At 44.2% G+C, this 19,586-nt stretch overlaps 1 protein-coding gene across 3 annotated transcripts; it reads right to left on the bottom strand.

The window, feature by feature from the left end:
* Window positions 1–1,400: 1,400 nt before the first annotated feature.
* On the bottom strand, window positions 1,401–13,034 carry LOC112221398 (troponin I, slow skeletal muscle). Of its 3 annotated transcripts, none has more exons than XM_042330703.1 (8): window positions 12,483–13,034; window positions 9,509–9,811; window positions 9,306–9,312; window positions 9,149–9,190; window positions 8,915–9,046; window positions 8,731–8,820; window positions 7,220–7,396; window positions 1,401–1,903 (listed from the first exon to the last, which is right to left on the bottom strand). In XM_042330703.1, exons 2-8 carry the CDS (start codon window positions 9,520–9,522, stop codon window positions 1,799–1,801), a joined length of 567 nt encoding a protein of 188 aa, XP_042186637.1. In that variant the 5' UTR covers window positions 9,523–9,811; window positions 12,483–13,034; the 3' UTR covers window positions 1,401–1,798. The 3 variants fall into 3 exon arrangements, with proteins under 3 accessions (XP_042186637.1, XP_024239324.1, XP_024239317.1); XM_024383556.2 differs by having other exon boundaries at window positions 9,509–9,571; XM_024383549.2 differs by having other exon boundaries at window positions 9,509–9,541.
* Window positions 13,035–19,586: the final 6,552 nt, after the last annotated feature.

Here is a 19,586-nt window from a genome sequence, read left to right as displayed (position 1 = left end):
CTCATGCATACATACCTGGCCTTATCATGACAGACATGAGGTTAAATGCTAAATTAGATACAAGTGATATTACAGTATTTAGTGATACTGCATATCCCTCCATACTTGTACTGAAGGACTTGAGAACTCCAGGGACAAAGCCTGACTGGAAAGCCATGTACTCTTCACAGAAATATCCCATTGAATGAAAAAGTCCAAGTTACAGACGATTCAAGTTAGGATGCAATCCATAGTTAATTAATTCCTTTCAGCTACTAATGCAACATTGTCAGGCCTACTACAAGTTTGAATGGAAATCTGAACACAGACAGCATTGATCGTTCGTTCCGCACTTAGGTAACACTGCCCTCTACCCTCACTGCAGTTACTGCTCTGAGACTGAGGTGGGCCCTGTCGAGACATAACCCCTTAACCCTAATCAAACTCCCTCTGCACTTGTGTAGAGATATGAGAGGAGTGGATGGGTTTGAGCAATATTCCACAAGTAATACTGGGGTTGGTAAATAGGCTAATACCTGGTAACAATAATTGTAACAAAGCACACCCTGTCATGACGGTGACGATCATCATGACGATGTTATGACTATGTTTCATTATTTGGGTGTTTTTGGAGCCTTTGCTCGTGTTTTTTCTTCCAGAGCACCTGTACTGCACAACGAGGATGAGGAAAGGTATCGTTCATTGGGGTAAGTCTGGATCTATAAAATACCATTAACATTTTTTTTTAAAGAGATTTGGTTCTGAAAAAGCTACCTTTTTTAATGTTCCACCTGGCCTATCAAATTGAAAGGTAGAGGTACTACCATATTCCTTATACCTATCAAATTATTTCAGATCTAAACTCGGGGTTGTCTCCGGACAGGGGCAATGTTTAGTACCCTGGTCTACAAAAAGTTCTCAGTAGACAAAGAGCTATGGTAATATTTTTCATTTTCTCTCTTGACTCTGATAAAGGAGTACCATCTGTCTATTGAAATAATGATGTCATGTTTGAGTCCATGTCTCAAAGTCCATGTTTGTTCATGTATGTATAATGTATGTATAATGTATGTATAATGTATGTATAATGTATGTATAATGTATGTATCATGTATGTATCATGTATGTATAATGTATGTATAATGTATGTATAATGTCCTACAGTATTGCTCTCTGATGATTGGAGTAAGGTTTTGAAATATTTAGTTATATTTTTTTACATCAGTCATTTCACGACAATCGTAATTGACCCACAGGTTCCCATGAATGTTTTCTTTCTGAACTGGTTGTTACTTTCATAAGGACACCATCAGGAGAGTGTAGTTGTGTGAATGGTATGCACTCTAGTAGATACTTTACAGTTATAATTTGGTATTGAACGCTAACAACAATTGTCGGATGAACTAAATAAGACATTTGCATAAATAATAATATTTTTATTGGAGTAGAAGGATATGCCACGATGAATGTACAGCAAGCAAAACATCTAAAGCATCTTCAGCTTTAAAGTAAAGCTGGCTTACCTTACTTTATCATTTATTCTCAGGCCAATATTATCAGTAAGGAGCAGAAATTGTCTTCATGCTCTTTTTCACCCATAACAAAATAACGTAAAATTGTGATTAGCCTACAGCTTGTGTTGTATTAACCATGCTGAACAAAAAATAACACAGTTGTATTAGTGGCACTGAAAGACAAAGCAGATACACTCACAAGAGATGAAAAGGATTACCATTCGTACATTTTGAATGTCCGTGACTAATAAAAATGAAAGAAACACGAAACAAGGTAACCAAATGTTTAGTATTCTCTTCTGTGTCTATGGGGCGGGGCCTTTGGCTGCATCAAACATCTTCTTTCTGCCCTCCATGCCAGACATGGCCTCCACATTCTTCCTCCAGTCACTGACCTCTACTGTCTTCTCCTGCAGGCACACAGACATTGGCAGTCACTATCATGACAGTAGGATTTCAGTTTGTCAGTCCCACGGCTGGTCAGCTTCAAGGTACAAAAACAAACTGTTAGATCGTGTCATTTATGTACAGACTCAGGGAAACATTGACCTGACAATTTAAACAAAACTCCAAACAAAACTCCAGACAGTATATTATTAAAAAAACAACAACCAAAGTTATCGTTGCATCACACTATTTGTAAAAACATCTAGCAGGAACTCGTCAGAGTGATCGACTGTGAATGACCTTACCCATTATTAACTTATGGTGATTGTTTAGGTTCTGCTCACTACAGTGTTGTCCGGTTAGAACACCATGTTGAGGCCCATTTCTCTCTTGATAGTCACCACCACACACACACACACACACACACACACACGTGCACACACACACACACATGTGCACACACACACACATTCACACATGCACACACACACATGGACACAGCTGCGCCTTGGTCTTGGAAGTATTTTTTGTGTTTTCTTTAACTATTATTTGGTCAGGCCAGGGTGTTGTGAGAATCTCCAGGGATGAGATCTTATCTGATCTTCCCCACAGGGTCGTATATTAGTTTGCGCATGAGCAAGCTTCCAGAAAATCAAATCAAATCAGTAGTGTCTGGGATGACTCTGACATGGGTGCTGTAGCGTTTTCATGCAAAATACTATGTTTACCAATATTGTGGTGTGTTTTTGTCTTAGGGGTTTTGTGGGGTGTCTACGTAGTCTATGGCTGCCTGGGGCGGTTCTCAATCAGAGTCAGGTGATTATCGTTGTCTCTGATTGGGAGCCATATTTAGGCAGCCATATTCTGTGAGTGTTTTCGTGGGTGATTGTTCCTGTCTTAGTGTTTTGTATTTCACCAGATAGGCTGTTTCGGTTTTCATTATTTCATTTCGTTAGTTTTGTAGTTTCTGTATGTATAGGTTTTTCTTCATTAAAATATATCATGAATCATCATCACGCTGCATTTTGGTCCGATCCTTGTTCTACCTCTTCGTCAGAGGAGGAGATAGAAGAGAGCCGTTACAGAATCACCCACCACACCCGGACCAAGTGGCGTGGTAACAGGCAACAGCGGCAGCGGCAGCAGGAGCAGCGCGACAAGAATTTCTGGACTTGGGAGGAAATCCTCGACGGGAGAGGACCCTGGGCTAAACCAGGGGAGTGTAGCCGCACCAAGGTGCAGCGAGAGAGGGACTGGACATGGGAAGACGAACTGGACAGTGAAGGACCCTGGGATCAGCCTGGAGAATATCGCCGCCCCAAAGAAGAACTGGAGGCGGCGAGAGCCGAGAGGCGCTGGTATGAGGAGAAGCAACAGCGGCAGCAGGAGCAACAATATCGGGACTACACTACTTGGGAGGAAATAGACAGGTGGGCTGTCGACCCAGAGAAAGTGCCGGAGCCCGCCTGGGATTCGCTGGAGCAGTGCGAAGCAGGCTATAGGAGAATGGAGTTGAAGAGAAAAGCACGGCGGCGCAGAGGGAAACCCGAAAGTCAGCCCCAAAAATTTATTGGGGGGGCTCAGGGAGAGTGTGGCAGAGTCAGGGTTCAGACCTGAGCCAACTCCCCCTGTTTATCGTGAGGAGCCAAGGAGGAGACCAGAACCAGAGCCGGTGTTAGAGGTGAGTGAAGCAGAGACTGTGAAGGAGTGAATGGTGAAATTGGAGGAGAGAGTAATGAGGGAGTTGCTAGTTTGGTGCTTTAGGTACGATATTCGTCCGACGGAGCAAGTCGGGGATTTGATGGCACCTGGGTCAGCGCTCCATACTCGTCCTGAGGTGCGTGTTAGTCGGCTGGTGAAAATTGTGCCAGCCTCACGCACTAGGCCTCCTGTGTACCTACCTAGCCTTGCACGTCCTGTGCCAGCCCTGCTCTCAGGCTCTCCAGTACACCTTCACGGTCTAGCCCATCCTGTGCCACCTCCACACTCCAGCCCTCCGGTAGCAGCTCCCCGCACCAGGCTTCCTGTGCGTGTTCTCGGTTCAGTACCACCAGTACCAGCACCACGCATCAGGCCTACAGTGTGCCTCGCCTCTCCAGCGCTGCCGGAGCCTCTCTCCTCTCCTGCGCTGCCGGAATCTCCCGCCTGTTCAGCGCAGCCAGAGCTTTTCTCCTCTCCTGCGCTGCCGGAGTCTCCCGTCTGTTCAGCGCTGCCAGAGCCTTTCTCCTCTACAGCGCTGCTGGAGTCTCCCGCCTGTTCAGCGCAGCCAGAGCCTTTCTCCTCTACAGCGCTGCTGGAGTCTCCCGCCTGTTCAGCGCAGCCAGAGCCTCTCTCCTCTCCTGCGCTGCCGGAGTCTCCCGCCTGTTCAGCGCAGCCAGAGCTGCCAGCCTGCATGGAGCAGCCAGAGCTGCCAGCCAGCATGGAGCAGCCAGAGCTGTCAGTCTGCATGGAGCAGCCTGAGCTGTCAGACTGCATGGAGCAGCCAGAGCAGCTAGATCCACCAGTCAGCCAGACTCTTCCAGATCCGCCAGTCAGCCAGACTCTTCCAGATCCGCCAGTCAACCAGACTCTTCCAGATCTGCCAGTCCACCAGACTCTTCCAGATCTGCCAGTCAACCAGACTCTTCCAGATCTGCCAGTCAACCAGACTCTTCCAGATCTGCCAGTCAACCAGACTCTTCCAGATCCGCCAGCCAGCCAGGATCTGCCAAAGCCTACTACCTGCCTGAGCTTCCTCTCAGTGCTGAGCTTCCTCTCAGTGCTGAGCTTACTCTCAGTGCTGGGCTTCCCCTCAATGCTGGGCTTCCCCTCAGTGCTGGGCTTCCCCTCAGTGCTGGGCTTCCCCTCAGTGCTGAGCTGCCCCTCAGTCCCGAGCTACCCCTCAGTCCCGAGCTACCCCTCAGTCCCGAGCTGCCCCTCAGTCCCGAGCTGCCCCTCAGTCCCGAGCTGCCCCTCAGTCACGAGCTGCCCCTCAGTCCAGTGGGGTTCTGGGTGAGGACTATTAGGCCATGGTCGGCGGCGAGGGTGGATTATCCCAGGACGCAAGGGGGAGGAACTGTGACATTTATGGAGTGGGGTCCACGTCCCGAGCCGGAGCCGCCACCATGGACAGACGCCCACCCGGACCCTCCCTATGGTTTTGAGGTGCGTCCGGGAGTCCGCACCTTAGGGGGGGGGGGGTTCTGTCACGCCTTGGTCTTAGTATTTTGTGTTTTCTTTAATTATTTGGTCAGGCCAGGGTGTGACATGGGTTATTGTGGTGTGTTTTTGTCTTAGGGGTTTTGTGGGGTGTCTACGTAGTCTATGGCTGCCTGAGGCGGTTCTCAATCAGAGTCAGGTGATTATCGTTGTCTCTGATTGGGAGCCATATTTAGGCAGCCATATTCTGTGAGTGTTTTCGTGGGTGATTGTTCCTGTCTGAGTGTTTTGTATTTCACCAGATAGGCTGTTTCGGTTTTCATTATTTCATTTCGTTAGTTTTGTAGTTTCTGTATGTATAGGTTTTTTTCATTAAAATATATCATGAATCATCATCACGCTGCATTTTGGTCCGATCCTTGTTCTACCTCTTCGTCAGAGGAGGAGATAGAAGAGAGCCGTTACATATGGAACATGTTGCTGTAGCGTGTGCATGCAAAATACTATGTTTACCAATAAAACACCTTAAATAAAGGCCACTATGGAACATGTTGCTGTAGCGTGTGCATGCAAAATACTATGTTTACCAATAAAACAATTAAACCACTTCTGTGAAAGAACTTGTGCAACCAATGTAATAACAACACTGATGGCAGTACAGAATAATACCACATAGGATAAATAATACACAATGCAGTATTGGCATTAAAGAATGACATTAAATAATAGTTACAGCCATACAGTAGAATATTTGGCTGAAAGTTATCAAAGGAACTTTAAGTAATTAGTGGTAATTACCTATTATAACACAGCATGTAGACCCACCAATAAACCCCTCTGCAACTTACATTTCTATTCATGCAAAACATTCAGACATTGGTGTTACTGTCGACAATAAAAAATCCTCAGAAAATGTGTCTTCTCCCTTCAGATGACGATAACACCCTGACCTGAGTGGACGGGTTGAGTGTCCAGATGCTCATTTCCAAGTGCTCTGATTGGTTGGGAATGGCAGGGCCATGATGGGTGAGGGATAACTAAGGTAGGCTGAACAGCCAAACTAACAGGATTTAATGTAATCTGAAGGGACTATAAGGGAAACTTCGGTACAGAGGAGAGGAGCAGGAAAGTCTTTTTTTTTTATACAGCCACCACAATATATCTTATGGAAATATGTGACCCGATTCAGGAAACTAGGCTTATGTCGCAAGTCACGACTTTACGGGAGAGTCGTTTGAACGTAAAAAAATATCACTGGCTTACTGTTGCTCTTCCATGCTGTCCCTAGGAGGGGTGCATCACTTGAGTGGGTTGAGTCACTGACGTGGTCTTCCTGTCCGTGTTGGCGCCCCCCCTCTTCGGATTCATGCCATGGGGGAGATCTTCATGGGCTATACTCGGCCTTGTCTCAGGATGGTAAGTTAGTGGTTGAAGATATCCCTCTAGTGGTGCGGGGGCTGTGCTTTGGCGAAGTGGGTGGGGATATATCCTGCCTGTTTGGCCCTGTCCGGGGGTATCGTCGGACGGGGCCATAGTGTATTCCGACCCCTCCTGTCTCAGCCTCCAGTACTTATGCTGCAATAGTTTATGTCTGGGGCCTAGGGTAAGTCTGTTGTATCTGGAGTATTTCTCCTGTCTTATCTGGTGTCCTGTGTGAATTTAAGTATGCTCTAATTCTCTCTCTCTCTTTCTCTTGGAGGACCTAAGCCCTAGGACCATGCCTCAGGGCTACCTGGCCTGATGACTGATTGCTGTCCCCAGTCCACCTGGTTGTGCTGCTGCTCCAGTTTCAACTGTTCTGACTGCGGCTATGGAACCCTGGCCTGTTCACTGGATGTGCTACCTTGTCCCAGACCTGCTGTTTTCAACTCTCTAGACAGCAGGTGCAGTAGAGATTGTGATTATCATTATCTTTGGTCAAACCCCACTACAACCGGTCTGGCAAGAACCAGTCAGATGTTCCAAATCCATAGTTTTATTCTATAGTTCACCAGCACACATTAGTACACACAAAGATCACTTCTTTAAAATAGACACTGAAAACTTGGTTGCGAGCCAAACTTGCATGATTTAAGGGAAACTGAAGGGACTGTGAGGGAAAGTCAGGTAGAGAGGAGAGGAGCAGGACTGAGCAGCACTATTGCTTGCTACCTTTGGTCTGATGAGGACCCGCTAACCATACTACGGCAAACAAAACATACCTTCTCTGTGTCCTCCTTCTTAACTGACTTCAGGTTTGTCCGGAGGTCCATGGAGACCTTGTGTTTGGAGCCCAGAAGGGAGCGCAGGATGGCATCAGCAGAGACCCTCACCCTCCTCAAGTTGGGCCGCTTGAACTTCCCCCTCAGGTCCAGAACCTTGATGTTCAGGTCCTTGATCTGTGGGACAGAAGAGGTGGACAATCATAGAAATAAAACTAAAGTTGCTTCAATCTTTATGGGCTACACAACAGGCATCTGGGACCACAATGGAAATAAGTATCAGACTATGTGCAATCTCTGCAATTTTTTTCTTATTTACATAAGTTTTCAGACCCTTTGCTATGAGACACGAAATTGAACTCAGGTGCATTCTGCTTCAATTGATCATCCTTGAAATGTTTCTACAACTTGAATGGAGTCCACCTGTGGTAATTTAAATTGATTGAACATGATTTGGAAAGGTACACCTTTCTATATAAGGTTCCACAGTTGACAGTGCATGTCAGATGAAAAACCAAGCCATGCGGTCAAAGGAATTGTCCGTAGAGCTCCGAGACAGGATTGTGTCAAGGCACAGATCTGGGGGAAGGGTAGCAAAAAATGTCTGCAGCATTGAAGGTCCCCGAGAACACAGTGGATAATTGTCTGTCCTCGGTTGCAACACTCACTACTGAGTTCCAAACAGCCTCTGGAAGCAACATCAGCACAACAGCTGTTGGTCCGGACCTTCATGAAATGGGTTTCCATAGCTGAGCAGCCACACACAAGCCTAAGATCACCATGCGCAATGCCAAGTGTAGGCTGGAGTGGTGTAAAGCTCGCCGCCATTGGACTCTGGAGCAGTGGAAATGCGTTGTCTGGAGTGATGAATCACGCTTCACCATCTGGCAGTACGACGAATGAATCAGGGTTGCCAGGTGAACTCCACCTGCCTGAATGCATAGTTACAACTGTAAAGTTGAGTGGAGGAAGAATGGTCTGGGGCTGTTTTTAATGGTTCGGGCTAGGCCCCTTAGTTCCATTGAAAGGAAATCTACAGCATACAATGACATTTAAGATGATACTGGGCTTCCAACCTTGTGGCAACAGTTTGGGGAAAACCCTTTCCTGTTTCAGAATGACAATGCCCGTGCACAAAGCGAGGTCAATACAGAAATGGTATGTCAAGATTGATGTGGAAGAACTTGACTGGCCTGAGCCCTGACCTCAACCCCATCAAACACCTTTGGGATGAATTGGAACGCAGACTGAGGGCCAGGCCTAATCGTCCAACATCAGTGCCAGAGCTAACTAATGCTCTTGTGGCTGAATGGAAGCCAGTCCCCGCAGCAATGTTCCAATATCTAGTGTAAAGCCTTCCCAGAAGAGTGGAGGCTGTTATAGCAGCAAAGGGGGGGACCAACTCCATATTAAAGCCCATGATGTTGGAATGAGATATTCGACGAGCTGGTGTCCACATACTTTTGGTCAGGTAGTGTATGATTCAAGCAGCACCATGTAGGCTACGTTACCTCTCTGGTGTTGTGCATGACTTTGACTTCAATGTCGTATCGCTCCTCATCCACCACATCAACCTTAGCATGTAACTCCTGACATAACTCCTGTTGGGGAAATTAGAATCAGCAATGAGCTACCCAGCACCCAGGATCATAAACAGTCAACAGGTTTATTGAACGTATGCATGGGTGGGAGTACCTGGAGCTCAGCAAACGACATGCCACCAGTCTGCAAGGGAGGAGCTCTCTCAGCCAGATACCTCTCCTTCTCCTCCTCTTTATCCACTGTCTCCTGCTCGATCTCCTCCTTCGCCTTGGCCACCATTAAGCTCTGAAAATACATTTAAGTTTGAAAATGTATTGCCACATATGACAGGTAGTTGTCAAACATTCAAGTGTTATTGCTGTAGTCATAGTGTGGCTATAGACTCACCTTTAGCATGAGCTTACGGGAGGCAGAGATCTTCGACTTTTGCTTCAAAAATATTAAATCAATTTGATTAATTTAGTTATAGTCAAATTATGATTGACAGTATGTCTCAATTAACCAGAGTTGATCAGCATTTATGTAATACAATTAGAGCTCTTACCTCTTGTCTGTAAAGAAAAAACACATTTTAGTGTAAACATCATTTTGCATTAGAGATAAAGTATCTGGAATACTTCCTGATGTGGCAGACAGAATTGATCAGGCAGTCATTGCTAGTGTTTCTTAAGATAACTGCCGTGTGATGTCTGACTCTTCTCTTAAAGGGCACTGCTGGAAAATAAAACGGAAACATGATATACTTACACTTGATCCGGCATCTTGGCAATGTAGATTCCCCTAGAAGACAACAATAAAATGTAGATTCCCCTAGAAGACAACAATAAAATGTAGATTCCCCTAGAAGACAACAATAAAATGTAGATTCCCCTAGAAGACAACAATAAAATGTAGATTCCCCTAGAAGACAACAATAAAATGTAGATTCCCCTAGAAGACAACAATAAAATGTAGATTCCCCTAGAAGACAACAATAAAATGTAGATTCCCCTAGAAGACAACAATAAAATGTAGATTCCCCTAGAAGACAACAATAAAATGTAGATTCCCCTAGAAGACAACAATACAACTTCTTGTTTCTGAAGTGACAGAGACCACAAATCTACAGCAGTGGTTCCCAAACGTTTTATAGTCCCGTACCCCTTCAAACATTCAACCTCCAGCTGCGTACCCCCTCTAGCACCAGGGTCAGCTGTACCCCCTCTAGCACCAGGGTCAGCTGTACCCCCTCTAGCACCAGGGTCAGCGCACTCTCAAATGATTTTTTTTGTTGCCACCATTGTAAGCCTGCCACACACACACACTATAAGATATATTTATTAAACATAACAATGAATGTGAGTTTTTGTCACAACCCGGCTCATGGGAAGTGACAAAGAGCTCTAGAAAACCATACAATGATGGAAAGACCTGTGTGTTGTCCTTGTTAATGCAGACAGAGAAGAGCTCCAACTTCTTAATCATAGCCTCAATTTTGTCCTGCACATTGAATAGAGAAAGGCGAGAAAAAACCTCACCCAGATAGGCCAGTCTTGTGAGAAACTCGTCATCATGCAAGGATTCAGACAAGTGAAAATGATGCTCAGGAAAGAGATCTTTAAGCTTGTTTCTCAATTAAAAAAAAAAACATGTCAATACTTTGCCCCTTGATAACTAGCGCACTTCTGTATGTTGTAATAGCGTTACATGGTCGCTCGGTAGCTCACCATATAAGACACTTCCAGCCCCTTCTTATTAATGTTATCTGTTGCTTTTATACATGTCTAACTACTCGAAAGTCGTCTTAATTATCGCTCAAACTCCTGTGGCTTATTTTTCACATTGGCATGTTTCGTTTCTAAATGTCTGCAGAAGAGTGAAGGTTTCATTGAGTTGTGAGATAGTACATTTGCACATATAACACACTGCGGCTGAGGAAATGCACTACTCCCAATATAAGTGAACCCCAAATCAATGTAGTTCTCAACATATTTGCGCCTCTTCAATGGTCCAATGTCCCTGTCTGTTGTTCGGTGCTTTCCTGGGTAAGGGGGCAGTAGCTCCTCGGCTGCATCAGATTCACAACTGTCAGTGTCCATGCTAGCTGGGCTAACAACAAATGGAAGCAGAACAACTTGTGTCGTCGACAGGTGCAGTACTGCTGGTAACAGCAGTACTACCAGTAGGGCTGGTATGTGTCTCTATGAACATGGGCCTTTTTTTAACCATTTTTATAAATTTTCGAGCAAACGGAATGAGCAGCAGCTACGTTTGGCTACATACGGACCATTAGTGTAATTTTCGCCAGAGAGTAACGGTTAATGTGATTGGATGTTAATTATTTGACTAAGCTACCTGTATTTGACATTGTTGTTATTTCGCTGAACACCAGATGGTTTAATTTTATTTTTGGCAGTGAAACGAGGTTACTCAGGCGAGATAAAAAAGCCCATTACATTATCACGGCTGTTATTCTCCACCTTCTACAGCACATTATCATGGTTTTTATTCTCCACTAACTACATAACATTATCATGGTTGTTATTCTCCACCTACTACAGTACATTATCATGGTTGTAATTCTCCACCTACTACACTATCATGGTTGTTAATCGAGAACCTACTAAAGTACATTATCATTGTTGTTATTCTCCAACTACAGAACATTATGATGGTTGTTACTCTCCATCAACTACAGTATATTATCATGGTTTTATATTCTCCACCTACTACAGTACATTATCAACAGGTTAAAAGTGGTCACTCAGGGCTCCAAGTGGTTTACTTCACCAGACCCTACTACTACAGCTCACCCTCTGGCCTGGAGCCTGGGTTATGGAGCTTGGTGTCTGGAGCCTGGGTTATGGAGCCTGGTGTATGGAGTCAGCGGTCTGGAGCCTGGAGACCGCGGCCCATCCCCCTTCTGCTGACAATGGCTCTCCCCCAGAAAATAAAGTGATGGCAGACAGAGGGAGAGGCGTTCATCGTCTCTGGCGTGGTAACTATTCCAGACAGATAACAATCCCAGCTTTCTCCTGCTCATTTCCACTGGATAACGCTCCACAAATAGACCTGTCAGGCTGCATTCTCCTTAAAGGGACCAGGAGGTTGGGATTAAGAGGTTATTTTTTAGAATTTCCAATTCCATGAGGAATGTCGAGGTGTCCAGTTTAGATGGCAACCCAGTTTGAATTATTAGTAATATGAAACAATGTGGAATACTTAGAGGTTATGGAAATAACTGTTAAACATTAAAAGCCTGTACAACTTCTTTAATTCTGTTGGAATTTATTGTCTGAGTCAAATGTTTAATGTCATAGTCAAATCCCACAAAGAATATACAATTAATTGGAACAAAAGATGAATTGGAAAACTCAAATCAGTTGGAAACCTGAAAGTCAAAAATACATTTCCCAAACAAATGAATTGTAAAAGGAAAATAAGGAAAAACTATATTTTAATTCCAGATTTTTCTAATAGGCCTATCCTTAAAATGTGATTTCTTTAGATTTGCTTCTGATTTACAGTTTAATTTTGCCCTTATGTAAATTGTCTAAAATCTAAAAAGTAAAATAAATAGTAAATTACTCAATAATGGCCGATTTTCTACATACTGAAATACACAGATAATTATGATAAAACAATTAATAATGTTCTGCAATTATACCTGAACCTCAAATTCAAAGAATACAGAAAAGTATTGTCTCCTCAATATCAGAATGAGAGAGGAGTCCTGTCTTACCTTCCTGTGCTGAGGGAGATGTTCCGTAGAGGCTCAGAGTGCTGGGAAGTAGAATGCACCAGAGTATTTAGCTGTCTCCCATTGTCCTTCCTGCCCGTCACTGGGACCTCAGAATAGAACACACCCTAGGGCTGGTCTCTCTTATCCACTGCTTATAATGCTGAACTTTCCAGTCCTACCTTTTGGTTAGGGATGTTGGGGGTTGGACATTGTTATCTTATCACAGTCACGGTGACTGACAAGCCAGCAATGAAAAGTATGTCAAGGAAGTTGTTCAAATGAACATAGCTCTGTATTCTATTCTCTTCAGACCATATGATGTGTTCTTCAGACCTAAGTGATCCAATAGGTTGGCTCTGCAGGCAGTTTGGTTGCTGTGTTCTCTGTTGGCTGGAAATGAGAGAGATTCTGCTGGCAGTTTGGTTGTTCTGTTCTCTGTTGGCTGGTAATGAGAGAGATTCTGCTGGCAGTTTGGTTACTGTGTTCTCTCTTGGCTGGTAATGAGAGAGATTCTGCTGGCAGTTTGGTTACTGTGTTCTCTCTTGGCTGGTAATGAAAGAGATTCTGCAGGCAGTTTGGTTGCTGTGTTCTCTCTTGGCTGGTAATGAGAGAGATTCTGCTGGCAGTTTGTTTACTGTGTTCTCTCTTGGCTGGTAATGAGAGAGATTCTGCAGGCAGTTTGGTTACTGTGTTCTCTCTTGGCTGGTAATGAAAGAGATTCTGCTGGCAGTTTGGTTACTGTGTTCTCTCTTGGCTGGTAATGAAAGAGATTCTGCTGGCAGTTTTGTTACTGTGTTCTCTCTTGGCTGGTAATGAGAGAGATTCTGCTGGCAGTTTGGTTACTGTGTTCTCTCTTGGCTGGTAATGAAAGAGATTCTGCTGGCAGTTTGGTTACAGTGTTCTCTCTTGGCTGGTAATGAAAGAGATTCTGCTGGCAGTTTGGTTACTGTGTTCTCTCTTGGCTGGTAATGAAAGAGATTCTGCTGGCAGTTTTGTTACTGTGTTCTCTCTTGGCTGGTAATGAGAGAGATTCTGCAGGCAGTTTGGTTACTGTGTTCTCTCTTGGCTGGTAATGAAAGAGATTCTGCTGGCAGTTTGGTTACTATGTCTCTCTTGGCTGGTAATGAAAGAGATTCTGCTGGCAGTTTTGTTACTGTGTTCTCTCTTGGCTGGTAATGAGAGAGATTCTGCTGGCAGTTTGGTTACTGTGTTCTCTCTTGGCTGGTAATGAGAGAGATTCTGCTGGCAGTTTGGTTACTGTGTTCTCTCTTGGCTGGTAATGAGAGAGATTCTGCTGGCAGTTTGGTTACTGTGTTCTCTCTTGGCTGGTAATGAGAGAGATTCTGCTGGCAGTTTGGTTACTGTGTTCTCTCTTGGCTGGTAATGAGAGAGATTCTGCTGGCAGTTTGGTTACTGTGTTTTCTCTTGGCTGGTAATGAGAGAGATTCTGCTGGCAGTTTGGTTACTGTGTTTTCTCTTGGCTGGTAATGAAAGAGATTCTGCTGGCAGTTTGGTTACTGTGTTCTCTCTTGGCTGGTAATGAGAGAGATTCTGCAGGCAGTTTGGTTGCTGTGTTCTCTGTTGGCTGGTAATGAGAGAGATTCTGCTGGCAGTTTGGTTACTGTGTTCTCTGTTGGCTGGTAATGAGAGAGGGTTTTCAGGCAGTTTGGTTGCTGTGTTCTCTGTTGGCTGGTAATGAGAGAGATTCTGCTGGCAGTTTGGTTGCTGTGTTCTCTGTTGGCTGGTAATGAGAGAGGGTTTTCAGGCAGTTTGGTTGCTGTGTTCTCTGTTGGCTGGTAATGAGAGAAGGTTTTCAGGCAGTTTGGTTGCTGTGTTCTCTGTTGGCTGGTAATGAGAGAGGGTTTTCAGGCAGTTTGGTTGCTGTGTTCTCTGTTGGCTGGTAATGAGAGAGGGTTTTCAGGCAGTTTGGTTGCTGTGTTCTCTGTTGGCTGGTAATGAGAGAGGGTTTTCAGGCAGTTTGGTTGCTGTGTTCTCTGTTGGCTGGTAATGAGAGAGGGTTTTCAGGCAGTTTGGTTACTGTGTTCTCTCTTGGCTGGTAATGAAAGAGATTCTGCTGGCAGTTTGGTTACTGTGTTCTCTCTTGGCTGGTAATGAGAGAGATTCTGCTGGCAGTTTGGTTGCTGTGATCTCTGTTGGCTGGTAATGAGAGAGGGTTTTCAGGCAGTTTGGCTGCTGTCAGTGCTTCATTTGTAAATTGGGAGGTGCCGGAACAAAAAATGAGCCCGGGAGGGTGGTGACCTGCGGGGGCTTTGATGTACCAGAAATCAGAAAAACAAATCATCTTTATAATATAGTATTGCATGCGTTATCACCGCTTTTGAGTACAGGCATAGAACAGTAGAGTAGAGGTGCTTGCAGAAGTTGCACACATGGGGGAAAAAAATTGTAGCCTAGTGTCTGGGAAAATGTTGGCCTTTTATAAATGCATTTCATACACTTCTAGATCATTTTTGATGATGCAGACTTTAGGAGAATATTTTTTAATACCTCACAAATGATCGAAATGACAGGATACTTTGACACTGACAAACTGACAATCTGAGATGAATAAAAATTACCTTGTCTTCAATACATCAGTAGCCCGGTTCTAGGTTTGTGTGAGGACACATATTGTACAATATGAGGAGGAAATTATAGTTCTAAAAAGCTTTCCAGTTTCACTGACTCACCAAATGATGTGCAGCTCACTTACCGGCAATTGGCCGATGCGCCAGTAACAAAAACGTATCTCTCTCTTGTTTTACATTGCTGTTCCCTCAATAGGCCTATTTGGAAGTTGATAACTTGGTAGCCTACAGCAGACAGATAAGAGTTTTCTCTTTTCAGCAGGAGACATTGCTTTCCAACCTGTGTTTTCACGCTATTGTATTTGAAATATTCCAAAGGCCTATTTTGGCTTCATGCTGTTCACTGACAGATTTACAGCGTGTTCCCGAATGTAGGAATGCCTTGTGATTGGGCTACACACAATCCACAGCTTGGCTATAAACTATTGATCCTCTGTGGCTAAATTATTGGCCTACTCCTGGTATAGTATTCTGAATTATTTCATTTATTTCTGAACAGACAGCAGTAATTATGTAACTGTAGCAAAAGTATTTCAATTCATCAGAGGTGCTGCAGCACCTCCAGCACTCTTCTTGCGGCTATGACTCTATAAGGAAATACATTATGAAGTTCAACGCTGGAGAGATGAGAGTTGCAGAGAGAGAGAGAGAAAGAGAGAGAGAGACAGAGAGAGACAGAGAGAGAGAGAGAGAGAGAGAGAGAGAGAGAGAGAGACAGAGAGAGAGAGAGAGAGAGAGAGAGAGAGAGAGAGACAGAGAGAGAGAGAGAGAGAGACAGAGAGAGAGAGAGAGAGACAGAGAGAGAGAGAGAGAGAGAGAGAGAGAGAGAGAGAGAAAGAGAGAGAGAGAGAGAGAGTTGCAGGCTCTTGTACATCAGAGCAGATAGAGAGAGAGAGAGAGAGAGACAGAGAAAGAGAGAGAGAGAGATTTTGTCTCACAAAATGGGACAAACACCAAATTGAGACTCTGCACGCAGAATTCTGCAATAATATCCTCCGTGTACAACGTAGAACACCAAATAATGCATGCAGAGCAGAATTAGGCCGATACCCACTAATTATCAAAATCCAGAAAAGAGCTGTTAAATTCTAGAACCACCTAAAAGGAAGCGATTCCCAAACCTTCCACAACAAAGCCATCACCTACAGAGAGATGAACCTGGAGAAGAGTCCCCTAAGCAAGCTGGTCCTGGGGCTCTGTTCACAAACACACCCTACAGAGTCCCAGGACAGCAGCACAATTAGACCCAACCAAATCATGAGAAAACAAAAAGATAATTACTTGACACATTGGAAAGAATTAACAAAAAAACAGAGCAAACTAGAATGCTATTTGGCCCGACACAGAGAGTACACAGCGGCAGAATACCTGACCACTGTGACTGACCCAAAATTAAGGAAAGCTTTGACTATGTACAGACTCAGCGAGCATAGCCTTGCTATTGAGAAAGGCCGCCGTAGGCAGACATGGCTCTCAAGAGAAGACAGGCTATATGCTCACTGCCCACAAAATGAGGTGGAAACTGAGCTGCACTTCCTAACCTCCTGCCCAATGTATGACCATATTAGAGAGACATATTTCCCTCAGATTACACAGATCCACAAAGAATTCAAAAACAAATCCAATTTTGAAAACTCCCATATCTACTGGGTGAAATTCCACAGTGTGCCATCACAGCAGCAAGATTTGTGACCTGTTGCCACGAGAAAAGGGCAACCAGTGAAGAACAAACACCATTGTAAATACAACCCATATTTATGCTTATTTATTTTATCTTGTGTCCTTTAGCCATTTGTACATTGTTAGAACACTGTATATATATATAATATGACATTTGTAATGTCTTTACTGTTTTGAAACTTCTGTATGTGTAATGTTTACTGTTAATTTTTGTTGTTTTTCACTTTATATATTCACTTTGTATGTTGTCTACCTCACTTGCTTTGGCAATGTTAACACATGTTTCCCATGCCAATAAAGCCCTTGAATTGAATTGAATTGAATTGAATTGACCTACAGAGATGAACCTGAGAAAGTCCCCAAGCTGGTCCTGGGGCTCTGTTCACAAACACAAACAGAGAGAGAGAGAGAGAGAGAGAGAGAGAGAGAGAGAGAGAGAGAGAGAGAGAGACAGAGAGACAGAGAGAGAGAGACAGAGAGAGAGAGAGACAGAGAGAGAGAGAGAGAGACAGAGAGAGAGAGACCCAGAGAGAACAGAGAGAAACAGAGAGAGAGAGAGTTGCAGAGACAGAGAGAGAGACAGAAAAGAGAGAGCAAGAGAGAGAGAGTTGCAGAGAGAGAGAGACAGAGAGAAGACCAGAGACAGGGAGAGAGAGAAAATTAGAGGAAGAGCCTTGACTAGAGAGAGAGAGAGCATAGAGATTGAGAGAGAGAGAGAGAGAGACAGAGCTCTCAAGAGAGAGACAGGAGATGTGAGAGAGCCCACAAAGATGAGGTGGAAAGAGCTGCACTTCCTAAGCCCAATGTATGACCATAGAGAGAGACATATTTCCCTCAGAGACACAGATCCACAAAGAGATTTGAAAACAAGACAGATTTTGAAAAGACTCCCATATCTAGAGAGAGCAAGAGAGACCAGAGAGAGAGAGTGAAGAACAAACACCAGACAGATATTTAGCTTATTTAGAGATCTTGTGTCCTTTAGACATTTGACATTGTTAGAGACAGAGAGAGATAGATAATAGACATTTGTAGAGAGAGACTGTTTTGAGAAGTTGCAGAGAGAGAGAGAGAGACAGAGAGTTAGATTTTTGAGAGAGAGACTTTAGAGAGTTCAGAGAGAGAGAGAGACAGAGACAGAGAGGAGAGAGAGAGAGAGAGAGAGAAAGAGTTGAGAGAGAGAGAGAGAGAGAGAGAGAGAGAGAGAGAGAGAGAGAGAGAGAGAGACAGAGAGAGACAGAGAGAGAGAGAGAGAGAGAGAGAGAGAGAGAGAGAGTTGCAGGCTCTTGTACATCAGAGCAGATAGAGCGAGATCATAGAATGGCACGCTCTCTCACCACAGCAATGGCCACTCATTGGTCTATATGGCCTACAATGTTGCACAAACCGTGACCCTGGGCCAGCCCAACAAAAAATAAATAAATAATTTAAGGGGCAGGAGCATTACAGAGGAGTCAACATTAATTAACTCTGATTGCCTTTACTATAATTTTTACATTGCAAACAGTGACAATTATTTTTCATGCCACTTGAGGTACCAGATCCTGGTAAATGGGTTCCGGAACGATACAGTCCGAAAATGAGAGCCTCAAATTAAGCACTGGTTGCTGTGTTCTCTGTTGGCTGGTAATGAGAGAGGTTTTGCAGACAGGCACTGCCCCCTGAGAACAGCAACCCCCCCCATGGCCTGATTAGAAAATGAACTGCAGACAATGTTAAGCCCTGGAGTTGATTAAAGGAATGCGATCATATCCACCATACAATAGCATGGGATTGTACCACCATCTGATCCTGCTACTCTTTGATCGGGTTATTGCATGCATGTGCTTGTTTGTGTGTGTGGGTGTGTGTGTGGTCGTGTCCGTGTGCATGTGTGCAAGCATGCATTTGTGTGGGTGTGTGTGCTTCACAAGGACAATAAATCCCCAAGGTACTTAATTGAGTAAATCAGATTGGACTGGTTTGTGCTTGGCCCTGCCGGGATTCTGAGACAGAATTATAATTCAACTGAGAGTAGTTTTGAATAGAATGGCATGGTCAATTGAAGTAAATTAAAACTGTGAGGAGGCCATTAATGACAGTCTTCAACGTCTTAAGTCTAAAGATGTTTATCCAAGTTAATATAGCCTCTGTTTAAATCATAAAAAGCTTGTTTGGACAGGTATATTCTCTAACACCACAACACTCTATCTTGCCATTTGAATCAGTGGCCATTGCTGTGGTTCAATTCACAGTTGAGCTCTTGTTCTCATGAACCAAATTCTAAACCATGATGCCCCCCATGGTTACTGTCCAGAGTCAATAACGAACTAGGCCTGTTGTCACTGGCGCACCCTGCCATATGAAACAGCTGCTGACATTCTGGACTGTAGTGTCACCATGTCAACTATGGGTGCGTTTGTAAATTCACTCCGCGGATCTAAGCCGATTTCAGAGCACTCTCTTCTGAGTGTGCCAGAGCGCAGAATAACTGATGAATTTATGAACTCACAACACCCCTTGAATATGACCGGTGTCAGTAAACCTAGGTAAAAAACAAAACATGTAATTCAATTGTTGCCAGCAGCACAGTTACAGTCACTAACGTCCTACATGAATGAAAACAGCCTAACCAGCTCTGCTTGGGCCAGTAAAATTGTCAGAGTGAGGTGTTTTCTCAGTTGTGTCTGGAAGTAGCTAGCAAGCTAGCCAACTTTAGAATGTTAGCTTGGGTGCTTGATTACGGTTGTACTGTCTGAGTGCTCAGATCAACCTTTTTTTGGTTTATTTTTGTTTTATTTGTGCAGATAAGAAGCAAGGATCACACTTTATGTGGATAGTCCGGATAATCCATCTG

The sequence above is a fragment of the Oncorhynchus tshawytscha genome, linkage group LG02, assembly GCF_018296145.1.
Source record: "Oncorhynchus tshawytscha isolate Ot180627B linkage group LG02, Otsh_v2.0, whole genome shotgun sequence".
NCBI lineage: Eukaryota > Metazoa > Chordata > Actinopteri > Salmoniformes > Salmonidae > Oncorhynchus > Oncorhynchus tshawytscha.
The sequence above is the reverse complement of the archived record's forward strand: the minus strand, read 5'-3'. Positions and strand labels throughout refer to the sequence as shown.